General features: G+C 41.7%; 2 protein-coding genes across 2 annotated transcripts in view; both read left to right on the top strand.

The window, feature by feature from the left end:
- LOC126556838 (DNA damage-binding protein 1) overlaps positions 1-24,161 on the top strand; it is a 412,736-nt gene that overhangs the window by 189,427 nt on the left and 199,148 nt on the right. The window lies entirely within an intron of this gene.
- Positions 16,971-18,155, top strand: LOC126558243 (fork head domain-containing protein FD4-like). The gene has a single exon (XM_050214214.1). It carries the CDS (start codon positions 16,971-16,973, stop codon positions 18,153-18,155), a length of 1,185 nt encoding a protein of 394 aa, XP_050070171.1.

The raw sequence follows: 24,161 nt of genomic DNA, 5'->3' as shown, positions 1-24,161 counted from the left end.
CATTGTGTTGTGCAGAATATTCCTAGGTTGAAGATTTTGCTGGTAAACTGAATGTGTGTTCTTTTGGACAAGATCTTAGAAAGATAAGCATCCAGAAGGCTGGGAGAAACAGGATTGAAATGACAAATTTGGTCAATGGGTTAAATCAGATGAAGGCATACACTATTAACTGACATTATTGTACGATTTTCTCTAGAAATTGTTCGTTTTTTCGCATAGCTTGTTTGTAAAGGTAAAGTTAGATTCTTAGAACTAGGAAGAAAGCTTTTTTATTACTTAATTCAATTCTGTTATTTTCAATAGGCTTATTCATTCATAAAAATCTCAATCCTTTTGCTCTTTGTCGAACAAATATTTCTTGAGAAATCTTAAGTTGCGGTACCATGCTGATGCTTCTTGCGTCAAAATAACCGTAGGCCAAAATCCGGCCCCTTAAACGGTTCGCTTCATGCTGCAGCTTGTGCATTATAAAAAGATGTGCGAGTACGATCACCGTTGACAAGGTCTGACATGGCCTGCGGTTAAACGGCATTAACGGCGGCAATAAGCTGTCAACTGAATCACCTTCACGGGGCAGTAAAGCTGTTCCTTACAATCGTTCGACCCCGGAATTGAAGCTGACCACAAGTGCAGTAACGAGTGTGCAGAATGCGCTGCGCACACAAATATTAATAGCGCCGATCCCGATCAGGTCAACGTAAAACCACCGTTCATCAACGTTTCAAAGCATCCCAGGCGAGTGTAGGTCCTTTTGTGACACCGGACACTAAACGGCCTCTGGCCGTCTTTAAACGGTTTTATTTATACAGATTGAAGAACATATTTACCTAAAGCGCAACCAGCAACGGTTCGCGAGGCGTGTGATGAGTGTGTTCTGATGCTGCTTCAGACTTTATTAGTCAATAAAACATCAATCGCCTAACGCAAGTACGGAGAGCAATCAATGATTGAAGAACGGCACCGTACAGGTGAGATGCACAGTGGTAAAATTAAGGCAGCTTGGCGGACAATTTGTATTTGGTTGTTATTTTTTGTCATTCTTTAATTTAGAGCTTGTAATGCAGATGGCGCTTCGACAAAAATTTTGTACACAGTAAACATTTTCAATTTTTTTGTAATGAAAAATAATTTGTCTCGTAATTTAATTTAAGTTTCGTGTGATTTTAAGAGTTATGGGCCAGCAGCCAGTGATACTTTTTTAAGTTCATAAGACCTGCTGGAATATCCCAGTAGTCCACAATATGGTTCACTACGGTTATGTATATTATAGGCATCATCTGAGATTTCAGCTTACGAGACCGATTTCAGCCAATATTGGAGTTAGTACTGGGGTCTACAATGACCTGAACCAGATTTTTTATACGTGTATTAACGTTTCGCAAGCTTGTTCTACATACAAACTAACAGTCAATACTTGAACTAGTTGTCCTAAAATCGTTTGTTTTGCTTATTTTTGTGCTTTTTGCCTCTATTTGCCTCAAGGAAAGATCTCTTTTATTGCAAAGTATCTGAATACAAAATTTTACGAACACAATGGCTGTAGTGCCAAAGGTGACGGACACGGAAATATCATCAAGTTTTGAAGGGTTAGGGAAGCGATCGAAAGTACTTGTAATTTAATCTCTTTTCTTAAGAATTCTTTCCTAAAAGAAAACCATCTACTTGACAAGATCATCGTTTCAAGACTGGATGATTAGAACAACTTAAAATCGTTAGGTAAAGTTTGTCTTTAATGATGAATAATTAATTAAATTTACATAATTTAATAAAAAATAATGATGTTTCATTTAAAAAATTCATGTTTGAAAAAACTTATCTTTTAACTACATTTTATTTTTAAGTTTCAAATCAATATCCAATACCTAGACCATGGTGCGCAGACGATGACGATACGGAAGCGGTTTTATTGTACCCAAACGACAACAGAAACCACCATAAGTGCTTCGCTCGTAAGTGATCGTAAAATATGGCAAACTCGATCGCAAAATATTTATGCTGATCGAATCGCACCGATCGTCTCACGGAACGTGCATGCAATGGAACCTCATGCACACAGACACACAGCAATAACTGCACAATGTTAGTGACCGTGTTACGTTTGAACTTCTTTGCTCTCGAGTGGCCTACGAGCACTTCGGCCCGGTACTTCCCTTCCCGTGGGGTTCGTTTGCATAATGACAGATGCTGTGCGGTGTTCGACTGCCGTACACAATCGATTGGAGGAGAGTCTTGTGCTGCCCGTAAACTCCCGAAAGGTGCCAAAACTGCTGTTCAATTAAAACTATTATTACCGGCTAATTTCGCACATACCGAACAGCCGCACTCGTCGTTGCGTGAGCGATGAAAAGAAAACATCCATTTGCAGCAACCGGCCAATTATGCGATGTAAATCAAATATCATACTCTCTGACCTGGGCACAACAAACGAGTTGCAACCTTTTTAGCTTCACGTGTTCGTCTCCTCCTTCCGTGCCCTTTTGCGAAGCTGAATCATGTACTTGCCGAACAAATGTTTCGCCGGGATGTGCGTTCGGCCGTGTGTTTACATCAAACGAGGATCTTATTACCAGAAAACTGCACCAAAACTGAAAAGAAGCATGAATGAAGAGAAACAACATTATCGCAACCAGAATCGGTAATCAGTATTTTCGCGCCCTGGATCCTTTCTTGCAGCTCAATGTCTCGAAGCCTCAGAGATCGGTGGTGCACGGTGGGACCATAATGGAAGATAATTCTTAGAAATTCGCTATCCTTTTGAGCTGATGCGAAAGGTGTTGAAGAAAATGATCTCCTTTTCGGGTTGCGTGTTTTTGTGGTAACCGTCGCCGACACCGTCAACGTCTCTCGCCTTACTCTTCTAAAGCTGAGAACGCATCACGCGCGTCAGATCTGTTCTTAATTTCACACTGAAACAAAGCGAAGAAAACAACACTCTCCAACTACCTTGCCTTCGGTTAGGGAATGTAAAAGAGCCTTCTCCATTATTTGCTCTTTTTGAGCCATGCCGTGTGCTATCAAAAGTGTTAGCAAATGGAATATTGCATTTCGAGATTGGAAGGACGCATCCGCAAATGGTTTTGTGCCGTAAATGAGGAGGCAACCAGGGAAGTGGGGCACGGCAAGTTGAATCAAAGAGGTGAGAAATAAGGTGAGAAGCTGCCACAATGATTTAACACCTGCATGTGGCAAACACAAACAACGAGCCGACGCCGCTGCTGATGTTGCTGCTGATTTGTCTATCTTTAAGATTGCTTGAGCGGGTCCTAGCAAAAGTCAGCGTCAAATTGGAGTGCTACAAAACCGACTGCAATCCGTGTTTATGGACATAATCGGCCTCGATGGGTCGTAATTTGAAGCCGGCTGTTGAAACTGTACGCCTCCACCATCTTGCGACGGTTTCAACCTACCGAAGCAGCCCATCTCCATCTCCAGGGATGGCCGAGCAGGACAGCCTGGCAGGGGTCAGGTGTTAATGTGTCAGAATGTGGCACCGAGCGCCTTCCATGAAGAGATGACGGTGTCCGCGTGGCTCTAATTACAATAATTTGTGCCCTCTCAGTGCCCTCGGTCGGTTCGCTATTTGGATCTCTGGGTTAGCAAGTTGGCTAAAAGGTGTTAGAATTTTCTGATGAAATCGATTGTTTTATTTTTCTGCTGAAAAACACCTTTGCTTTCCACGTGCCCAAGGGCCTCCCGTTCTCGCTAATGTGTGTGAGTGTGTGTGTATGTACACCCATATCATTTGATCGGAACGGTCAAACGGGAAAATGGAGGCCGGAGCTGACCAATTAGCAGGATGTGTAGCTTGTTATTTACAAGCATTTTTATGGCAGCTACTCCTGATACTTGGTAGAGTTTTATAAGGTCTAGATAGAAAGCTAGAAAGTGATCATATCATCGACACCATACATCAATTTGTGTTGATAACCGAGCGGGATGATTAATTGGTAACGATTCTACAAATGTTGTTTGGAGAGAAGCTTTCAAGTTTTTACGGCTCATTTTTAAATTATTCGAAGAGTATTTCTGTGGTTTTCTGCTTTATTCTAGCCTAGCAGTTTGTTTCCATGCTCAAGAGTTTCTAACGGGGGATGATAGAAGTAGGGAACTTAGCCTTCAGTACTTGGGTCTCTTGAGCTACTCGGACAAAGTTGCCATAATGTCAATGATCTAAAGATGTATTCAAATAACTCTTCAAATATGCTCATTATTTTGACAGTAATCTTATATTAATTTACTTTTTTAGTTCAACTGTTGTATGATTTCTTAAATTTTTTAGGGAACCTAAAGTGATTTCAAAGATTTAATTGGCATTAACTCATTTAAATTTTTCACACTCTCTGTAACATGCTTAGGTTCTAACGTGATAGTAAAATTATTTTTTGAGGCCTGTTTTATTAGCTCAACTTCCAATCTCAACGACTCTCAGTTTGAGGCTGTAAATATGCATCCATCATCAACCAGAACCGATTGTAAAACATTAAATTGAGGTTTCAAAACCCGTCAGGCAAATCTAAACTGCCCGAAAGAGCAACAACACAACAGAAGAAGAAATAAAACTGGAACACGATTCACGAATCGGGTCAAATTCTAATGCCACTCGAAGTCAAAAAACCAAGAAAACACTAAAACTCGACAGCAAAATTAGCTTCACCTGCTTCCCATTGTCGGCAACAGGGCTCAAGGGTGACGATGGTGTTAACCTTCGATCGGATCCAAAGATAGGCTGACCGATGGAACGCTCGTCCACCATCGGTCCACCATTGCGCCACCGTCACCCTCCCACGGAAGTGCCAATCATTTTCTACAAATATTTTGGATCATTAAACACGCGCACATTTCACGGCAAACCTGTTGAAATCGCTGACGACTACCTGGTACGAGCAACGAGAACGAAGATCGGATCGTGTTGCCGTATCAATAAATCATGGGCCGAAGAATTCTTCCCGGACCACAGCGACATTTAGTGCAGTCAGATTTTTCACAGTTCATCGGCTGTGCACCCCGTCCATAAATGGCCTGCGGGTGCAATCGGATGGCTTCTAACAGAATGCTGCCCGACTTGAACCTGGCCGATGCGCGATTTACGCGCAAATCATGTCGATCGCTTCATTTTCGCGCTTGCCATCGATGGTCGTTTGTGGCCAGTTGCTCGCTCAAAACACTTGCCCACTTGCCTCGCGTATGTTCACCAAGGGCTGATTGTAGTTCAGCATGAGCGATGCATTCGCTCACGACGTGTGTGGTTTACGAGCGGACCTAGTTTAATGCGCTTCGTCAACCTTGCGCTTCTGGGATGCATCTGCCCGTGCCCGGCATCCCGGAGGCAGGTTGTTAAGGGAATGATTGGAACATGCTTCAAGCGAACCGTGTAACCCGATCGAAAATGCAGATAGAGGTATTAGCCCTGGCATTGACCCATGTCGAATGAGTTTATTAAACCAGTGAACACTTATTTTACGATCAGACCGACCGAAGGGTCGAAACGGCGCAACCAAATGGTTATAACTAGAACAGCAATTCAAGGCGAAATGTGATGCATGAATTGGAATGCATTTATAACACGCGATATTTACGATCGTTTTTCAATTGCTTTATCAAATAAAATCAATTTAAGAACATAAAGAAACGTAAGTTCAGTTAAAGGAAATGGGAAATGTAGTGCTCGAATGAACAAATCCAGAGAGTTCGCCGAGTCTTGGTAAGACCTTTTACAAGTCAATCTCAGGCTAAGGAACAAATACTGAGAAATTAAGGTGTGAATTAATGATAAACACGCGAAAAATGGTTAGATCTGTTCGTTTATAGCGTCTGTCCTTCATCCACTACACTCCAGTAGGAAACTTGCCTCGAAAGCTCAGAACATCTCAGAAAAACTGGCGCAAGTACAGTCTCATCAAAGAAGACTTACGTTTAAATTATAGATCCACAGTCAATTTATAAAATCTTGTTATGCGACAAAAAGGTTTCGCCAAAACAAGCGCGAGGATGCTCTCAAGATTTTCAAATTATTTTTCCCCCAAAACGTTTGTAACCTCCTAGCATCCATCGAAAACTTCTACCCAAGTTGTTCAATTTGCTTGTTTGTTGAAGCACAAGTACTGAAACTATCTTACCCTGATTTAGAGAGCCTCAAGACCTTTTATAAAATCATGTAGCAGTCAAAGTCAAAGTCTACACTCGTAAGACGTGTTCTAGCATCCAGTGCTGTCTTGAGACTGCGGTTCTTGACGGAGAAAATCTGGCTCTTGATAAATAATTCAGCATTAATTTAAACATTGGTGGATCAAAACATATACATAATTCTTCCTCAACAACATCATGTTTAGGGGGAAATAAGGCCCGAGAAGGACTCAATACCAAGTTCTATCGTGTGTGAGAGAGGCGATGCTACCAGTAAGCCACGGTAAGCTGTCCCAAATACTCGTGGAACTGTGAGTTTAATTTTAATCTCAGTTTTAGTGGAACAAGAGTTTACGAATATCTAAAGCCCTTAAGTCTCATAATAATGTTAATTTGTACAGTGAAACACTTCTACTTCCTCACGTGTCTCCAATAAACCAACACCAACGATGTGATTTTAGATCCTTTCATTTCTGTAAACTTTCAATGCATTAAAAATGATTACAACCTTATTAATAGCCAGCTAGTCTCTCTAAAGTATCCTCTTTTGTCTCGCTCCTCTATTCAATCATCGTGCATTTGGGCGTTCGGAACCGTCCGTCATCACGTTGATGCTCGTCGTTAAGGACACCGCTCCCATACAATGCCGCACTTCGGTGCATAAAACCCTTAAAGATAACAAATGATTATTATGATCTCGATTATTGGCTGTATCGGTGGCCAAGCTGTGGTTGACCACAAAAACGGACAGACCTACTGGACACTTTTTTTTTTGTGGAAGCCGCGAACAGAAGATCATCCACATACCCACAAAAAACTACAAACCCTCCGCATCAAAAACTAACGAGACAAAAGCTCAACCAACTCGCAACTTTTAAGCATCCCTCACGCCGAGAATCGCCTACAGCAGGACCTCTATAAACGATTCCGAGAGCGGTCGATCGCTCCGCACCGCAGGAGATATTTACCGAGTCGATTCAAACGGTCGGGCGAATAAAAACCTATGAGAAAACGCAGGTCGTTTAACAACTTTTAGCCGCCGTCCGGCACTCTCGGCCGTTGATGATGTTGCCCGATCGATCGAGCGTTTTCGGTTTTTCCTTTTTGCGGCTTCTTCACGCAGCGATCAACCGATGCCACCAATTTAATACCTTCCCTTCGTATGTTTGTTGCTCTCCTTTTTTATGCTGCTGTCTGCTTTACGGCACCTCATCGGGCTCGGGAGTGAAGTAAAAATGAGGAATGGGCCTCGAAACAACGCCAGCTCGAATAAATATGAAACGCTAAGCGCGTAGACAAAGAGCCGCAAGCCTCGGGGTGGGGAAAAAGGGGAAGAGGGCGGTGAACGGACAAAAACAGGGTCCGAAACGAGTGGACGATCATCATCAAACATCTATAAACATGATATTAATTACCTGCATAACACCTTCATATATTTGTTCAAAGGACACCGACACCATCGCATAAACCGCCCCGGGCCCCTACCGTTGTATGTCCGTGAGTGAGAGTTTAAGTGTGTGTGTGGGATGGACCTTTATTAAATTTTCCCTCAACACCAGCTAGCAATATGTTACCTTTTGTATTCCAGGTTTCCCTCCGGATGCGGATGCACATCGGCCGGCCCAAAGTCAAAGTGTGCAAAATGTGTGAGGAGGATTCAAGTCTCTCTTTTACTTTTGACAGGATTGCTTCACCCGTCAACGATTATTAGCACAGGTGGCAGAAGTTAATGAGAAGATAAAAATGATCTCGAAACGTTAATGGTGCAATTTCTGAACCCGTCTCTTTCTGCCCTGATAAGATGTTTGCAATGTGGCGATTCATTAAAGTCAATTGTTTAAAATGGAACAGCCGTTGCTGGGTTAGTGGGGTTCTGTTGTTAACACTTTCCGCCGCTATGTGTGTACTTAAGCTAAGAGATTGAAGTAAATGGACGGGTTTATTATTTGGATATTTGTTATTAAAGTAACAACGTTGCGTAAACTCATCGCAAAGTCAAGAAAAGTTTGGAAATCAAATTTTAAAGTGAAAATATCACTTTGGGTCTTTTACTTGATTATGTCATAACAAATATGATCTCTGATCAGTAGTAGTTCAATCTCCTCCCTCCTCTAGTCTCATCAAAGAGTGTTTTCAATCAAGACGTTTAAACCTCCACTTGATATCAAGACAGACGAAAAATCCTGCATGCCAGTAAACCAGGCCGGTATCCAAGGCAGGGTAGAGTCTATTAGCAATTTTCATCCGGAAGATTCCCCCTTACAGACTATCCTGTGCTGTGTGATACCAATAAGCCATTACTAAGAAGCCATTAGATGGCCAAGCAGGTAATTAATTCAAGACGAAGCTGTGTCTCAGTAAACCACTCGACTTCCCATCATCTCCATTCCTATATAAGTCTTGTTGGTCCGCATAATAATATATTAAAAGTATAAAAAATGTAGTAATATTTTTTGTACAATATATTTTGATCCTTCCACTTGATATTCTACAGAGACACTGAGCGCTAATCGGACCTGACCTCCTAAGCCTATCCTGAGTGCCGGCCGCTTATTATACGCACGCTGCTACCACATCGGGACATTTAATTACAACTCCAGTCCGCATGTTATAATGGAACCAATGAATGCGTTGCTGTTATGGTTCAAAAAGACAAGGAACTGGTCTAGTTATGACCAGTATAGATTTGGATCCATCTGACGGCCTGGTATGACCATAAAATGCATAAGTAAATGGTGAGGAAGCCACCGCTATAACGCTTAATGACGTTATTGATCGAAAACTAGAATCCGGAGTTATGGTGAAGTCTATGGTATTGAACAAAGACTTTGATAACATAAACATTGCCATCTATTTCTGATGGAAGGTATGTTATAAAGTCTTCCATTTAGAAGGCTTCACTCGTCTGTTGTCTCCATATATGAGATGAAGACTTTCATTTGAAAAAAGATAGTTGAAAGTATGGGTAAGTCATCGATCGAAGAGACTACCAACTAATCAAAGCGTCCAATAAAATGTTTGAGCAAATCTCTATTGCAGGATCTAATCTGTGATTTTTAGCCAAGATGTACAAAGTCCGAAATTGCAGCCAAAAAAGTGCGGCCATGAGAGGGACCCGAGCTGGCAAGAGTCCTGAAACTCATGAGAAACCTCCACCCCAATTAGCAGGTTCAATGGGAAAAGGTTGTCCCATTTCCATACCGCTTACGGCCTCCGAGGCGCTACATCCACCACTGGATGGGGCAATTTTAATGCTCTCCTTTATATCACATTACAACAAAAATTTCATGCTTAATAATGGAAGTTGGTGTTTTCTCGGCGTGCTAAAAATAGATCAGTTCCGTTCGCCATCCTGAACCTTGTGGGTCAATCAAAACTGGTTCATTTTCTTAACGCTTGATCTAACTTTCCCACGATCAAACAGTAGCTTTCTACAACTTTTGATTGATTTCTTCCCATGTGTACACCTGTGTTTGTCTGAGTGTGCATATGTACATCAACTTCCACAACGCACGAAAAACAATTCCAACCGAGCCGAAACCACCAAAAACGAGACACATTTTCCCATGTCAATCGTCATCTAAAACCGTTCCGAACTGGAACCAAACTCCATCGTGAAAAGCGATACTAATATCATCGCCCTTTACACGTTCAATGCCTTGGGTAGACGATGGTAGACGAGATGGCCGCAATTTTCCTTCGATTCCCAAGTTCTAAACCTCTGTCGGCTCGTGGTTTGCGCTGTCGTCACCGTACTACCATCGTACCGAATCGTCATGGCAATGGTGACTTTTCCACCGTCACGCACAATGCTCTTACCGTTTGGATTGCATTGCGGCCATATTGTGACTGCGCTTCTGCCTCCCGAACATTTCCAAACAAGTGCCACCTCTTCGCTTCCTTTTATGGCCGAGAAAAAGAAAAACAATACAAATTCAATCGGCCAAGAACAAAACATTTTGTAAGATGGTTCGAGAGAGAGAGAGAGAGAGACATACGACAAATCTACAAATACTGACAATGGTTGTAAACTCGCACACACAATAGTCAACATTGAAAGAAGTTCGCGGGGTCCTCTTCCTTCTCTAGTCCGTGGGAAAGCTCATTTCGGATGCAGCAGGTTGGTGGGTTGTTGGGAGGTGGAAGGAAAATAAAAAGAAAAGCTTCACAAAGCCACAAATAAAAATGCCATTAAAAAATCACGAAGCTATTAAATGTTGTGCCTAAAACTTCTCACCCTCTAGCGTGTGCTGCCATCGGCTCGAGAAATTGGGATCAAACCGCTCAAACGTCATGCCGCAAGTTCCCAGTCTTCGCTCAGATTTTCGTTCTGGTTCCTTGCGTTCTCGTCTAAACAATTTTCCCGCCAGAGAGTCGTTTGGAGCGGTTGGTAAAGCGCGAAAAATTTCAAAGAACTTTCACACCCGATCAGACCGGACGCTAATTGAATCAATTTCGATCGATCCGGTAATCGAACCTGTGCTGGATTCCACGGTAGCAACCACCGATTTTTCCAAGTGGGCTGGAATTCCTGTTTACATGGTTCGTTTGGAGTGATTAGAGGAGGTAAAAAGCTGAATCTCACGGCTTGCTTCATGCTTGCTTGTGGTTCCAGATTCTCGAGAGAGCCTCATTTCTCGGGGGTCAGTTTACTGGTTCGTTAGAACTTGACGGCTGTTGAAAATTGAATCGCATTGATTTCGTTTCTCATTCTGTCGGAAGGGTGTCCCCCGAAAAAGGAACGTCCTTTTGTGTCCCGTCTAGTTGAGGATGAAATGGTGAAAACCATCCGAAACTGCTGCAGTTGTTGAACTGAAAACTGGCTGAACTGGCAAACAGCTGCAAACAGCTTCCGAATCATCCACATTAGTCCCGGATGTTTTGGGCGTGTAATTAGTACACAACATTTAAGGGACAGGGACTGATATCCTGACAAAAGCGGATGAAATCAATTCGAATGCAGTTACCATTGCTACATTAAATCAGTTCCGGTGTTGCAGCGATCGTTACGAGCGTTAAAGGAGCCTTCGAACTGGGCCAAAGTGAACAAAGAACCCACGATGAGCGGCGCAAGTCAAAATATTTGCCATACGTGTACGTTGAGCAGAAAGGGCGCGTTATGAATCATTTTGTGTACGATTTGAATAAAACATTCCGAAACATTCCGTGTCTCGATTCCTTCAGGGCAATTCGATTGTCTTTGTGTCTGTTGTTGGTGAGCTATACTTTGGCCTTACGCATACGTTTTGTTACTACAAATCGGACAAACACACCCAGCCCATGAATGTGTCACGTTCTAATCGTGTATATCCGTAGGGCACTTTTAAAATTCATTCAACTCGACTGGATTTCCTACACAATGCGTTACGTTCTTGGAAGCACATATGCAGACACACACACACTGTATAAACGGATGGACCAGAAATTGCTCTTCCGGAATCAGATCTTTCCACCCCAAAAATTTGAATCTTTAAGGTGTGTTCCAGACTGGGCACGAGCGTGTCCACCACAACAAAGTTATTGTTTAATTTTTGGTTCGATTGTTGTATCACCTTTTTTTTTCTACCGTCTCCGCCTCCAGAAAGGAACGTAGAAGAATACCTCAGTTGAATAGATTAAGTACTGACCACCCGGTCCCGGTGTGCAACGGTCCGTGCCCGGAAAACTGCCAGCCGAAAATCGTGCTCAACCAACCGGACTGAAGCTTCGATGCACGTTGGGACCAAGAGTGGACATTTTGGGGAAAAAATTCAAGATGTATTTGTGTATTCTAAAATATTCTACATGTGACAATTGTTAAGGTATTGAATGAATTAAAAATATTCGATTTTTCAACCATATTAAATGAGAAATGAAGAAACTGCATATCATAAGCCCGGACTTGAAACAGGTCTAACTTGCGTATTTGAAAACCTGTGATTTTCATGAAAAAAAATTGTTATCACAAACACCCTTTTTGTGGTGTTTGGAACAAAGAACTTGCGTTAAAAAACACGAAGAAAAACCAAGCAAATTACTACGACTGATAATGACTACAAAACTGCGATATAATGACGATGACTACAAATTTGTCGACGGTTTCAAAATAGTATTATTTATTCAATTATTTCAAAAGTAAATATTCGATTTTTTTCAGCGAGTCTTTAAGCTTTACCATTGAATACAAGAAGTGGTTGGCCACAAAATATTTGACTGTAGAATAAAGTTAAGGGGTTCTGATAGCGGTTTAGAGAAAAATAATTCTGTTTAGCTGATGACATCAGGATCTCTTCGATTGACGATGTCAACCTGTTCAGCGAATCCTTCAGCGTTAATTCCCTGATGGTTGGATCCACGTTTCACAAGGATAATGCCTCGATTTTCTTGATATGGTTTTGCTGCAATTTAACATTAAAGAATATTGGAATGATGGCAAGAATCTGTCCATAAATTCCATTACCGTGCCTGACTAATTTCAACATATTTGTTGGAAAATAACATACTCAATAAAAGATCACTTTGAAAAAATGTTAAGAGTCCTGATGATGGAATGAAAAATCTTAGAAATCTATCTTTTTTCCATACACGCATCAATGAAGAACTTAAAAAAGGCTTGAAAAGTGTCAATTTTGATTTAATCCTAATGAAAATTTAATTGAACTGGTTACATTTTGTTAACCCAAACTAAGGACACCTTGTACTACTCATTGTTATACGTGATCGTCTTTTACAATTTAATAACTAATATGAGCTAAAATCGAATCCCCATTATATCCTTTCCACCTCGTGTACCACTGTGCAGATGGCTTGCAGGCTTGTTAGGGCGTATGAAATTGAGGTTTTTCATCCGGGGTACTGTTTCCGAAATCGCCAACACTTCCTGGTAGGACATAACATGCAGCATGCTATACGAAGACCCATCTAAGCGAACTCAAAAAAGCATGCGGTAAGTTTTCTAATTTATTGAATATCTTTCGCGTGGTTGCGTTCGCCTTGCTGCCTACCAAAGGACACAAAGAAACAAAGGAACCAACCAACCACTCCGCTCCGCTTGATCGTGATTCTTGGAGGTGTGTGACACGCTGCGTGACTGTCCGAGATATGCAGTAAAGGTGTGGTTTTTTGGGCAGGCTTTAGTGTAAGCCGGCAGGTAAGCTTTCGATCGGTCGATCGGAAAATTTGTGAATGAAATGTGCTACGACCGGGGTGTTGAAAATTACATTATTGCAAGCATCCGGATCTAGCGCCGGAGAACTGTCGTTAAAGAGCTTCGGAACATTCGGTCATTAATGGAACAGAAACGCAATAAAACTGTTGTTCCTCTATTAAGCACCCGGGTGGTTAGGTAATTATCACTGCAACTTAACGCCTTCGTACTGAGAATAGTAGGAAAACGAAGAAGAAAAGAAAAAAAACAGTCGGAGAAGTCCTCAAGTTTACCTGTGGAGGCAGGAACATTCTTTATCATTCATGATGCTGCTTTTTTGTCTTCCTACCTTGAATGAGGAAATTCCCGATGTTAAACTGTCGCCACCTGCAATAGGATGAACGAAAAATGTCGAGGTAGTAACACAATTTCCAGCCAATTCGTGCACCGAGCATTTACAATATCACCCGTCCATGTTTATCTAGTGACATTCGCGTACCTTCCGGAGTGTCTGTTGAATTGGGGGTGAAAATTCTTTTGCTTCCACCCCAATAGTCATATAAGCGTGTGTACGGATGTGTTGGGAAAAACCCCAAACATGGTAAATATTTACGATCGATCGTTAGCATGCGGTTCAGCTGAATTGTTCAACAGACACGACACTAATAAAACAAAAACAAGAGAACGAGTAATACATGTCTAATGGATTCTTCTTGCTCCGTTCATGTATTTTTAAGACACTTTACAAATTTAAGAATGGAAAGCCTTGCCAAAAAAACAATCCGAAATGGCTCCCGGGTTTCTTATCCGACCAGCACCCATAACACAAGCGCACCTGTTATTTTTATTACCACAAAAATGGTGAATGAATGCAGTTCTGTCGAGTCCGAGCGAGTTTAAGACGCTCTCGGTCGGCTTTGTTTTAGTTTCGCCAGTTTTCTCCATTCGCTCGATCGCTCGCTCGCTGGAACCAATCGACTAATGGAAAACAAATGAGGCATCCTTGGTGTTTTGCTGCTGCTGCTGCTTAGAGCACCGGTCGGCGCAACTCAAAGGCGTCAATTTAAATATTTGTAAAAAAAAAAACTATCATGAAAACAACAAGCTTCATATCGTTTGCATGTAGAGTTTTCCACACTGAATGCATTGTGTTTTTGATGTGGCTTCTCGCCTTTCTGCTTAACGGTTAGATGACCCAAGTAACATTGCTAGCTGTAGTATGGCTTTTAGGTTATTTATTTTATTTATTTATTTAAAATTAATAATGACGGTCCAGTGCCGTATTGTAGCACCGGCTGTGCTGAATAAATTTTATAATCATATTGATAAGGCATTTCCTTCTTATTCTTTGCCTTATCCCGGGCAATCCGGGCCTTATTCAACCTTAAGCTTTTAGGATTCCTTAACCCATTTTAAATAGTGAAGGAACTCAAATCTTATACATCTAAAAGTCTCATTCAATAACTCAGTTATGTGATCCGTTCAAATCTATGGGATTAATCGATCAGTTGATTTTGCAACTAATATATTATCGAAGAAAACCTTCATGATGTCTCAAGCAATGATAATACGCCGCAAATACAATGAAAAATGGAAGAATACAGACCCAATATTTCTTCGTCTTCTTCTTGGCTAAACGTCCTCTAAGTTCATGCCGGCCATCGAAATGGCTTACTAGACTGCCGATACCACGTAGTTGGTTAGTCTGTCGCCTAAACCATCGGGCCGCCCCCGGCCTATATAGTATAATATGTTCTTAAATTATATATTTATTTATTTTATGCTGATCATGACGATACAATGCCGTAGTGTCAATACTGGAATTTCTCAAATCAGCTCTAATCAGTGTATAATATTTGAGGACTTTAATAAATCTTTCGTATTCAATTTGAAAATTAAAGACGAAATTTTCAAATGTTTAATTAGTCTTTTTCCTGTGGCGTTTTGTGTATAGTCTTTTTCTCAAAAAAAGGTATCACTAATTTTCCAAGTTTTCGATTTTTGTTCGATTTTTGACATCAGTTTTAGTCTGTTATACTTTGAATAAAAATATCTGAAATGTACAGGGACAATAATGATCTTTATTTTTGTTTGTTTATCCTCCCGTATGGCCTTCAAATTGGTAATGTAAAAATATGTAATATAAAGATGAAATATATTTTTGTACGCTCATGACAAAGTTTTTACCATTATCTAGCGACTATCTTGCTCCAACACAAGTTTCATTTGATACATTCCTAATAAAACTCGAATAAAACCCCATTAGAGACAAGAAGCCACAAGGAAATGTTTATTGGGTCTTTACCCAAATTCTGCCTCGCGTTCATTTGCTCGAAACTGTTTACCTAAATTACCATACGATCAGTTTATTCCGCCAAAGAGAAGATCAGCGGCCAGCCTAATTGATTTTAAATTTACAGCTAATTACCACGTAATTCAAATAGAAGCAGCTCATGCGGCGCAAACCCCCCCCTTTTCCTTTTACGGTAGAAAACAGTGGAGCAAAGAAAAAAAAAATCAATTCAATGCTAAAGGAGAAGAAATGCGACCAACAAAAAAAAAAACACCAAACGATCAGTTAACCATCTTTCATAGACATAAGGTTTTGCTGGTTTTTTATGACTTCAGTGTTTCCGTTTAGCATGCACATCATCATCATCAACAGCAGCATGAATCTGTTCGTGGGGCAACTCCTAATTGGTAGTGGGCACCCTGAAACCTAACTCCTCAAAGCCTGTGATGAGGTTACACATGAGCATTAAAAAAAGCAACAACAAAAAAACCTCCAAAACAATCGCTTCTGAACAACAGCTGCAGTATACAACTAGTAACGGGAGCTCCAACCATGGAAAGAGAATCATTAAATTTTCTACAAATCATTATCCACGATAAAACGTAAATTCATAATTAATCATGTAATTTACTTAAGCAACGTCGCCAGTTTTTTTTAATCTTTCGCTCCACAAACACACACAGAAGGCACACGTAAACAATCCAAAGATATAGAGAGTTTGCAAAAAAGGCAAATATTTGATGGAAATAAAACTGTGTATTTGCCCTGGTCGACGTAGGCTGCACTTGCGCCGTTGCCAACAAGGGTAGCGCCGTAGCGTTAAGGGTAGAAAAGAAAAGTAGGGGAAGCTTGGCACCCTTGTGTGGCAAAGTGGGCGTAGCTTCACCACAGCACTACCGTGAATGGTTGGATGCAGAAGGGAGTTATTTCACGCACACACACCCAAACAGAGAGACGGAGACTGATGGGCTTTCGAGCGATCAGCAACACTCGTGTGAATGGCTGACCGTTTTTCCATTCATACCTTCGCGCTTGCCTCGTCCACCCTCGAGGGTGGCTGTTCGCTATGTTACGTTATGTTTTTATGCTGCACGATTCGTCAGTTGTGTACGAGAAACTGAAGCGAACGGATCGTCGGACCAAGAGAGCAAAGGAGTTTTGTGTAGATGCTTTGCCTGATCGATCGGTGTGTGATTTGTGCTGCTTGGAACAGAAACCGATTATTCTGACACAGTACCAAATGTTGTTTCTTTGTGACTGAGAAAGTGTGACCTCGAATCGTGCTAGAAGCGAAGCAAACGCAAAAGAATCAAAAAAGTGGCGTGAATAACAACGAGAGTGTGCAATTGATTCTTGGTGCCAAAATCCCACTAGTCTTGTCGTGCGGTGTTGTTGTTGAGTGAGTGAAACCCCCTAACCCGCGTCACAATGCCGCGGCCATCACGTGATTCGTACGGTGACCAGAAGCCGCCCTACTCGTACATCTCCCTCACAGCGATGGCCATCTGGTCGTCGCCGGAAAAGATGCTTTCCCTCAACGATATCTACCAGTTCATCACCGACCGATTTCCGTACTATCGCACCAATACCCAGCGCTGGCAGAATTCGCTCCGGCACAATCTAAGCTTCAACGATTGCTTCATCAAGGTGCCACGGAGACCGGACCGTCCGGGCAAGGGCGCATACTGGACGCTGCACCCGAAAGCCTTCGACATGTTCCAGAACGGTAGTTTGCTCCGTCGGCGAAAGCGCTTCAAGCTGCACCAGACGGACAAGGAGTGTTTGAACGAAGAATTCATCGCGCTGGCCAATATGAACCGATTCTTCATGGCACAGAGCGGTGCCCCGACGTACCATCATCATGATCCTGCCTCGTACTATCCGCCACTGTCGGAACCGAGCATGGTGTATGCACCGATCTCGCCGCCCTTATCGCCACCGGAGGACATTGGTGGAACGATTCTTGGTGGTACGCCAGTTGGTGGAAGTGTTGCTGGATCTGAGTCACCGGTCAGTGTTGCTTCCCTGCCACCAGCAACGGCAGCACCAACCGTGACAACTACGACGGCCATTACTAATCCTAAACCAAAGCGATCCTTCACGATCGAAAGTCTCATCGAGCCGGACAGTTCGTCCGATTCGGAAGAAAGTACGGACCGGTCGCAACCACAAGCGTACCAGCAGTTCCAGCAGCACCAACAGCTAGAACACCTTCGCCATCTAAGTCAGCAGCAGCTGATGAGCAATCTGACCGCTTTTAACGAGTATGCGGCAGCGGTGCAACATCATCATCAGCAGCAGCAGCACCAACACCAACAGCATCAAGCGGCCGTTGCTGCAGCAGCCGCAGCCGCCGCATACGCCGGGAATGTCCCACTTCATCCGCTACTGTTACCGCTCGGGAAGATGCAATCACCTGCCAACTATTTCCTTCATTCCGGCGCATCCTACCACCATCATCCTCACCATCTGCATCACCTGTATCCTGGCCATCTACCGACGTCCTCAGCAGTTGCTGCAGCCGCCGCAGCAGCAGCATCGCAGCATCTTCATCCGCATGAGCTAGCACATCAAGGTTTGCGCCCAGAACCACCGTCGCTAGCGATCGCGTAATCGGCGGCACGGCAGCTTTAAACACACATACACACCTCGACTAGTACTAGAGAAGGCAATAGAGAAGACATGGTGCTCCACAGACGACCCTCACGTTCCTCTGGAGGGTTAAAATGTTGTTTTCGTATGGACTGAATTGTGATGTTTTTTTTTTTTCGTCTTAATTATTAAACTATTAGATTTTATTTTTTGACTCGATTTTAAGTGCTTAGTTTATGTAAGGGAAGTAAAGAAGCGATGAAAACCAAGAACTGAGTGTAGTTGCGTACGTTGTAATAACCCAAACCAGGAAATGTAACGTAAATAAAACGGTTTATTTTATTCCTCGCGATTATGAGGTAAGAAAATTGCAAAACACAAAAAACCCGTCGGCAGTTTTATTTTGTACCGTGTATTATGGGAGAAATTATTTTTTTGAACCAATTTCTGTTTTTATTTGTGAAATATTATTTGGTTGACCTTTAGCAAGCATGATGTGAATTTTAGCAAGTAAAGAGTTGTTTAATCAGAGTATTAAAATTTGATTTACCTCGTTCTTATCGCCTTTCCACTCTTTTAAAAAATAAAAGAGAAATTATTTGTTTTAAATTATTATATTTGCATTTCAAAAATATCGTCTGTTGAACGAGAGATGTGACGATGTAAAGTGCTTTGTAATTCTTAATTGGTCTATCTGCTACTGTTCATTGGGTGAATAAAGACATGTACGTGATACGCACGTTTTCATCTGTACAATGTACAGATCTCGCCTCACATCACTATTTGTAAGCTGCTGCTTCACCATAACCTTAGGGTACACAACTTAATTTTTTCTTTTTACCCTGTCATGCTATTGTACTTGCGAACCATTGATGGGTAATCTCAGATCTCAATTGCATTGCTGTAAGTCTCGATGTAATAATGTGACACGATGACAATATTTACGTGTCAGGGAAAAGCGTTCGATTAGGCCAAGGGTCTCCAAACTTTCGGGTGCCTACACAAAGATGGACAAAGTTGGAAAAGCCTGCATGAAGTTCGACAATACTGATTTTGTTGCCTGGCATTTTAGAAAAGATTGAAGCTTACTGATTTAAACAATTAATCTATCTCTTTACAAATTGTTGCCACATACCCGTGGAGAGAGTGAGAGAGAGTTAGGATATAAATTAGAGATCAGTTAGGATGTGTTTTGGGTCCTTTTACCAAGCGATTAAGCGAAGACAGTTGAACTAGCAAAGACAGATTTTTTTTTTGCTTCGCGTGTCGCTCTGATTATCGGGTTAAGCCTGAAAAATAAAGAGTTGTTTTTATCGTGTTGTTAAAAAACCTGTCCCTTTTTTTGTTGGTTGTTGTTTAAAGCAACATAAATAATGTTGGTCATAACAAATAATAAGTTCCGATTAAGTCATTAACTCGAACTACATCTGTTATTAATTTCTTGATGAATTTTACAATGAGATTTCCAGATGGCTTTGGGTGCAATTCTTCTTGTGTCTGACGCTAGAAATAATTCTTTGTATTTAAGGTGCTAAAGACAACAGGAATTTTTTCCAATTTCTTATATTTATGAATTACGACGCATGAAATGACAAAGACTTACATGAACTCCATTACTCCGGAGTAAGTCTTTTTCTGATCAAAAGAATTTTTTAAACCTGAGGTTGACTATCACAAGGGTTTCAGAGTTTGCTGATAGCGGTTAGCCATGTGTTTGCATCACCTGAGATTTGGATTCTTTTTCTGCTTCTTTGGCAGTAATCTTGGCGTGATGTTTCTCGCTTGCTTGACCAGATTTTATGCTAAAATGGATAGCTAATCTACTCGTACTTGGAGGTCTGGACATTACACATTCATTTCACAAAGGCTATTTCTTTAAGTTAAAGAGTGGCATTAACATTTAATAAAATGTCAATGCGGAATACCACATTGTCAACCCAAAAACTATTATGAATGAAAATTTATACACATTTCATTGACCACATCAATGCAGAGGAAGACAGAAAGAAAACCACGACACATTATACACAGACCAAAAGGGCCAAAAGGACAAACACCCATTCACAAATGAATCCTAGCCACTCATCAGCAACTGTGTAGCTGTACCCAAGCCAGGGAATGTTTTTTTAAATAAACACCAACCTCGTTTGACGCCCTGTGTATCACAACTGGCAAACACCCCCTTTTTTTGTTATTGCTTTTACTCACTACCAGCCGAGTGTGAGCGCTTGGTGTTTGGTAAAGAAGGTAGCGAAATGTTCATTATTTTAGACATTCTGGAAATATTTTGCTACCCACCGGCACAATGAGAAGGGTAGTTTTACCAGTCTTCTAGTATTCGTGGTAGGGTAAGAGCTAAAATAGGCGGCAACGTTTTACGTGCGTGAAAAGAGCATAAACGTTTTCACGAAGAGATCAATCAATGAAGGCACACGTTGGCGAAAAGGCTCGCCTTCTTGAGGAAGCTTCATTGATATATGTAGCGGACTAAATGTGAAGTGTTTGCGATTAAAGTTAAACAAGAAATCGTACAATATTTTGCTGGTGAATTGAATTGTTTGTCTTTCCACAACATTCGTACAGTAGTTGCGTAGTAATCTGTGACGAGTATACAGTTGTACCTATTTTAGAGATTATCGACCAAGGAGTACCATAACTTTACACCAGCAAAAATATAAGCTGCACTTTTGTGCCACGTCATTGCGCCCTTTAAGTGTTGCAGCAAATATTCAGCAGCTCGAACGAAACTAGACCGCTCGTACAAGAACAACACGGCATACCTACAGCACCGCGGGTGTACAGTTTAGGCAAAGGTGGTGTGCGTGATTTGCGCGAATTGATTTTATGCAACTGGCTGACTGCCTGTCTAAAAGGTAAACAATGTTTCGTTAAGGGCAAATGGTATGCCAGGCAAAGCAAATCATGACGAGGGGTTTAATGTTTGAGTAGTGATTTTGTTGATTTTACAATATTTTTCACTTCCGTCCGTCGTTGCTATTTACTGTAGCCCAACCGCAGCGAAACTATTGACGGTGACCTGTAATTAAATTGCTTTTTGTTTGCCGTAGAAGTTTATGGTGTGTTTATTTATTTTTTGTTCTTCATTTTTACAAAAATGAACTTATATTTAACACTTTATAAATACCTGTTTTTTGTTCTAGAAGTTTTTCGAAAAAGGCTGATATTTTTAATTACAAAAATTATGTTATATTTTTACATTCAATTTGAAATATTCACTTTTGGATCCAATTTTGTTTTCGTTAGAACGGCCTGGCCGTATTGCTTGACTTATGAATACCATGCAGTGAGGTTAGTCAGTTCTCACTACGGGGGGACGGTCCGGATGGGATTTGAACCCCGGTCCTGACGTTTGAAGACCAGCGCCGATGTCACATACACCACTGAGCCGCCCCATTTTTAAATTTAAAATTTTAAATTTTTATAGCATTTTATTCAAAATGCCTATCAATATTATAAAATCGAAACGAAAGAAATCAATTCGAAAACAATTTGCTAAATGAGTTCATTGATAATTACAACAAACCCTACAATTCGTAGTCTTCAGCACAAAAATAACAAGATTTATTTATTAAATCTTTCATTGTTTTGTCATTTTATTTCAAAAAAAAAAAAAATAAAGAAAAAAATAAAGAAAAGAAAGATAAGGACTTGGACAGCAATGATCATGAACATGACTCCTGGAACCTCTTGAAAACCCGTGAGCAATAAAAATGTTTTGTTGGTATCTCTAGGAAGATGTGGCTCAAAGTACGACGGGATAGGATATTGAGTTCAATATAGGATGGAAGAATTTTTAAATGCTTATTTTCTTCTGCAGAAAATCGTTCGAAAAAGAGGCAATTTTCAAATCAATCCAAAACTAGGTTCTAGACCTTTCATCTTCATCTTGGTTTAACGACACGATAAAGGTCATGCCGTCCATCGAATGGCTTACTAGTCTTACTGATTTCCACGTAGTGGGATAGTGAAGTCCCCATCGATCGACCGTTTTCCCGTGGTGACTATTGGATCTTCAGATAGATAAGGCTCTAGGGATTTTGACTCTTCTTCAATTACTATTTCTCATGGTATGGAGCCCTATGAAGTATGAGGTATGCGGAAGTATGACCCTTAAGACGGGGCCTTCATACAGTTAGGACATTTCTTAATAGACAAAATTCCTTGAACATCGAGGCCTCATCAATTACTATGTTTTTACGTACATGTGACTTGAACGGTGGGGTCATGTAGGAGAATATAGTTGGAAGATGAAGTCCAACACAACGTCCTCTGGAAGATGAGATCTCTTCAATATCAAGATTTCATGTTGCATAAAGCTTGGTCCTTGAAACGTGGTCTCTTGATGGACGAAGCGTCTTCTTTTATGAGGTCACATAGGCGACAACGTCTTTTGAATGATAAGGCCTCTTAGACGACGAGAATTTTTGCAAACATTTAGGGCGATAAAACACCTTGGACGAAGAACTTGTATCTAGGTGGATTTTTAAATCATTTTTCAACCAAAAGGCAATCTCGATCACTATAAAGAACGTTCGAACGAATCGTAGCTACAACAAAACCCTTCGATCGCATTCGTAGAATACGATTCAAAACCTGTCACTCGATTGACAATTATTACTGGGTATCGTTAAATTATCCCAGCGATTGCTTTTTGTTCACTCCCAACCCAGCATCATTGCACCCGTCGTCCGTCCACCCGTCTTGCCCCAAAAGTGCAACCCTGTTCAGCCCCCGCGTAACAAGAGGGGTAATCATTAGCTGTTGCGGCGTGTCGACTTCTAATTGCTGGCTCCCCATTTCTGCCGGGCCAGTTAGCAAGGTTCAATGTTTACACAGAGCAATTACCTTACGCCCAGGCCAACAGGCCTGGTCCCGACCGGTGACTGGCGTTGTTTGTTTCCACCGTAAACTGCACCGGTGCGCGTAGGCTTGTAAGTCACCAATTTGATCGTACCCACGATTTCCTTTCGAGCTCACCGGTAATGATATCGATTGCTGCCGGGCTGCTGCTGCCGATAATTTGCATTCTCGATCGAAACCGACGCACGAGTGGGTAGTGAAATTGTAGCGAGGACGACGAGGATGAACACATGACAATCTACTTTTACTTCCTACACGCCGCCCATTCAAGGATAAGAATGATGAAAGCGGCAAATTAATTAGCTCGCTAGTACGTTGCAGTGCGCGAAAACGCACCGGCAAAACATACAGAACACACAGTTATGTTCGCTTATTATGCTGCGCCCCGTAAATGATCTGCAGCACATTTACAAAACGATACAACTTCACACTTGGTTTTTAGCGCATTCGCACAGCAAGACAGAACTGGGCGCAAAATGGCTTCTTGCGCGAACCAGCAGCAAACAATCTCTTCTGCACCTGATATCGATGCGGGCATGTGAAACGTCTTATTATTCTGCAGCGATTCTCGATATTACACCAGGCCACAGCACCAGATCTCTCTCTCTCTCTCTCTCTCTCTCTCTCTCTCTCTCTCTACGCAAGCAACGGCACTTTTGGCCGTGAATCATTTGTACCTCGAGCACCCTACTGCTGCGACTACTACTATTTGCATTCCATCGGCAGCTGCAGCAACGTTGCAAAAAGCAAAAAGAGTAGTAGCACTCACACCTCGCCACAGTGCTGCGCGATAATGCAATTGCGAAAACAAATTAAATGCGATTTATTTAAACAGCGCCACCAACACCGAAAGTGAGAATAGTCAAGGTACGGTTTGCGACGAAGGGCAAACCTCCCGACGAGCGGCAGGAGGAATTAATTATCCAGATTGAACCCTAGCATTATCGGACATAAATCTTCGTACTGTGCGCACTTTTACACCCGGTCCGGTTTGGCTTAGCTTCTCGTGATCGTGCGTGATCGTCTGTATCGAATTGATCGTACCAAATGGATCGTGCTAGAAGTTTGTTTTACACTCCAGCTTTTTGCATCTGGCATCGAGACTCCCGTACAAAGTGGTCGCTTTTGGCGTGTAACACCTTCCCG

This window comes from Anopheles maculipalpis, chromosome 2RL, assembly GCF_943734695.1.
Source record: "Anopheles maculipalpis chromosome 2RL, idAnoMacuDA_375_x, whole genome shotgun sequence".
NCBI classification, from domain to species: domain Eukaryota; kingdom Metazoa; phylum Arthropoda; class Insecta; order Diptera; family Culicidae; genus Anopheles; species Anopheles maculipalpis.
The sequence above is the reverse complement of the archived record's forward strand: the minus strand, read 5'-3'. Positions and strand labels throughout refer to the sequence as shown.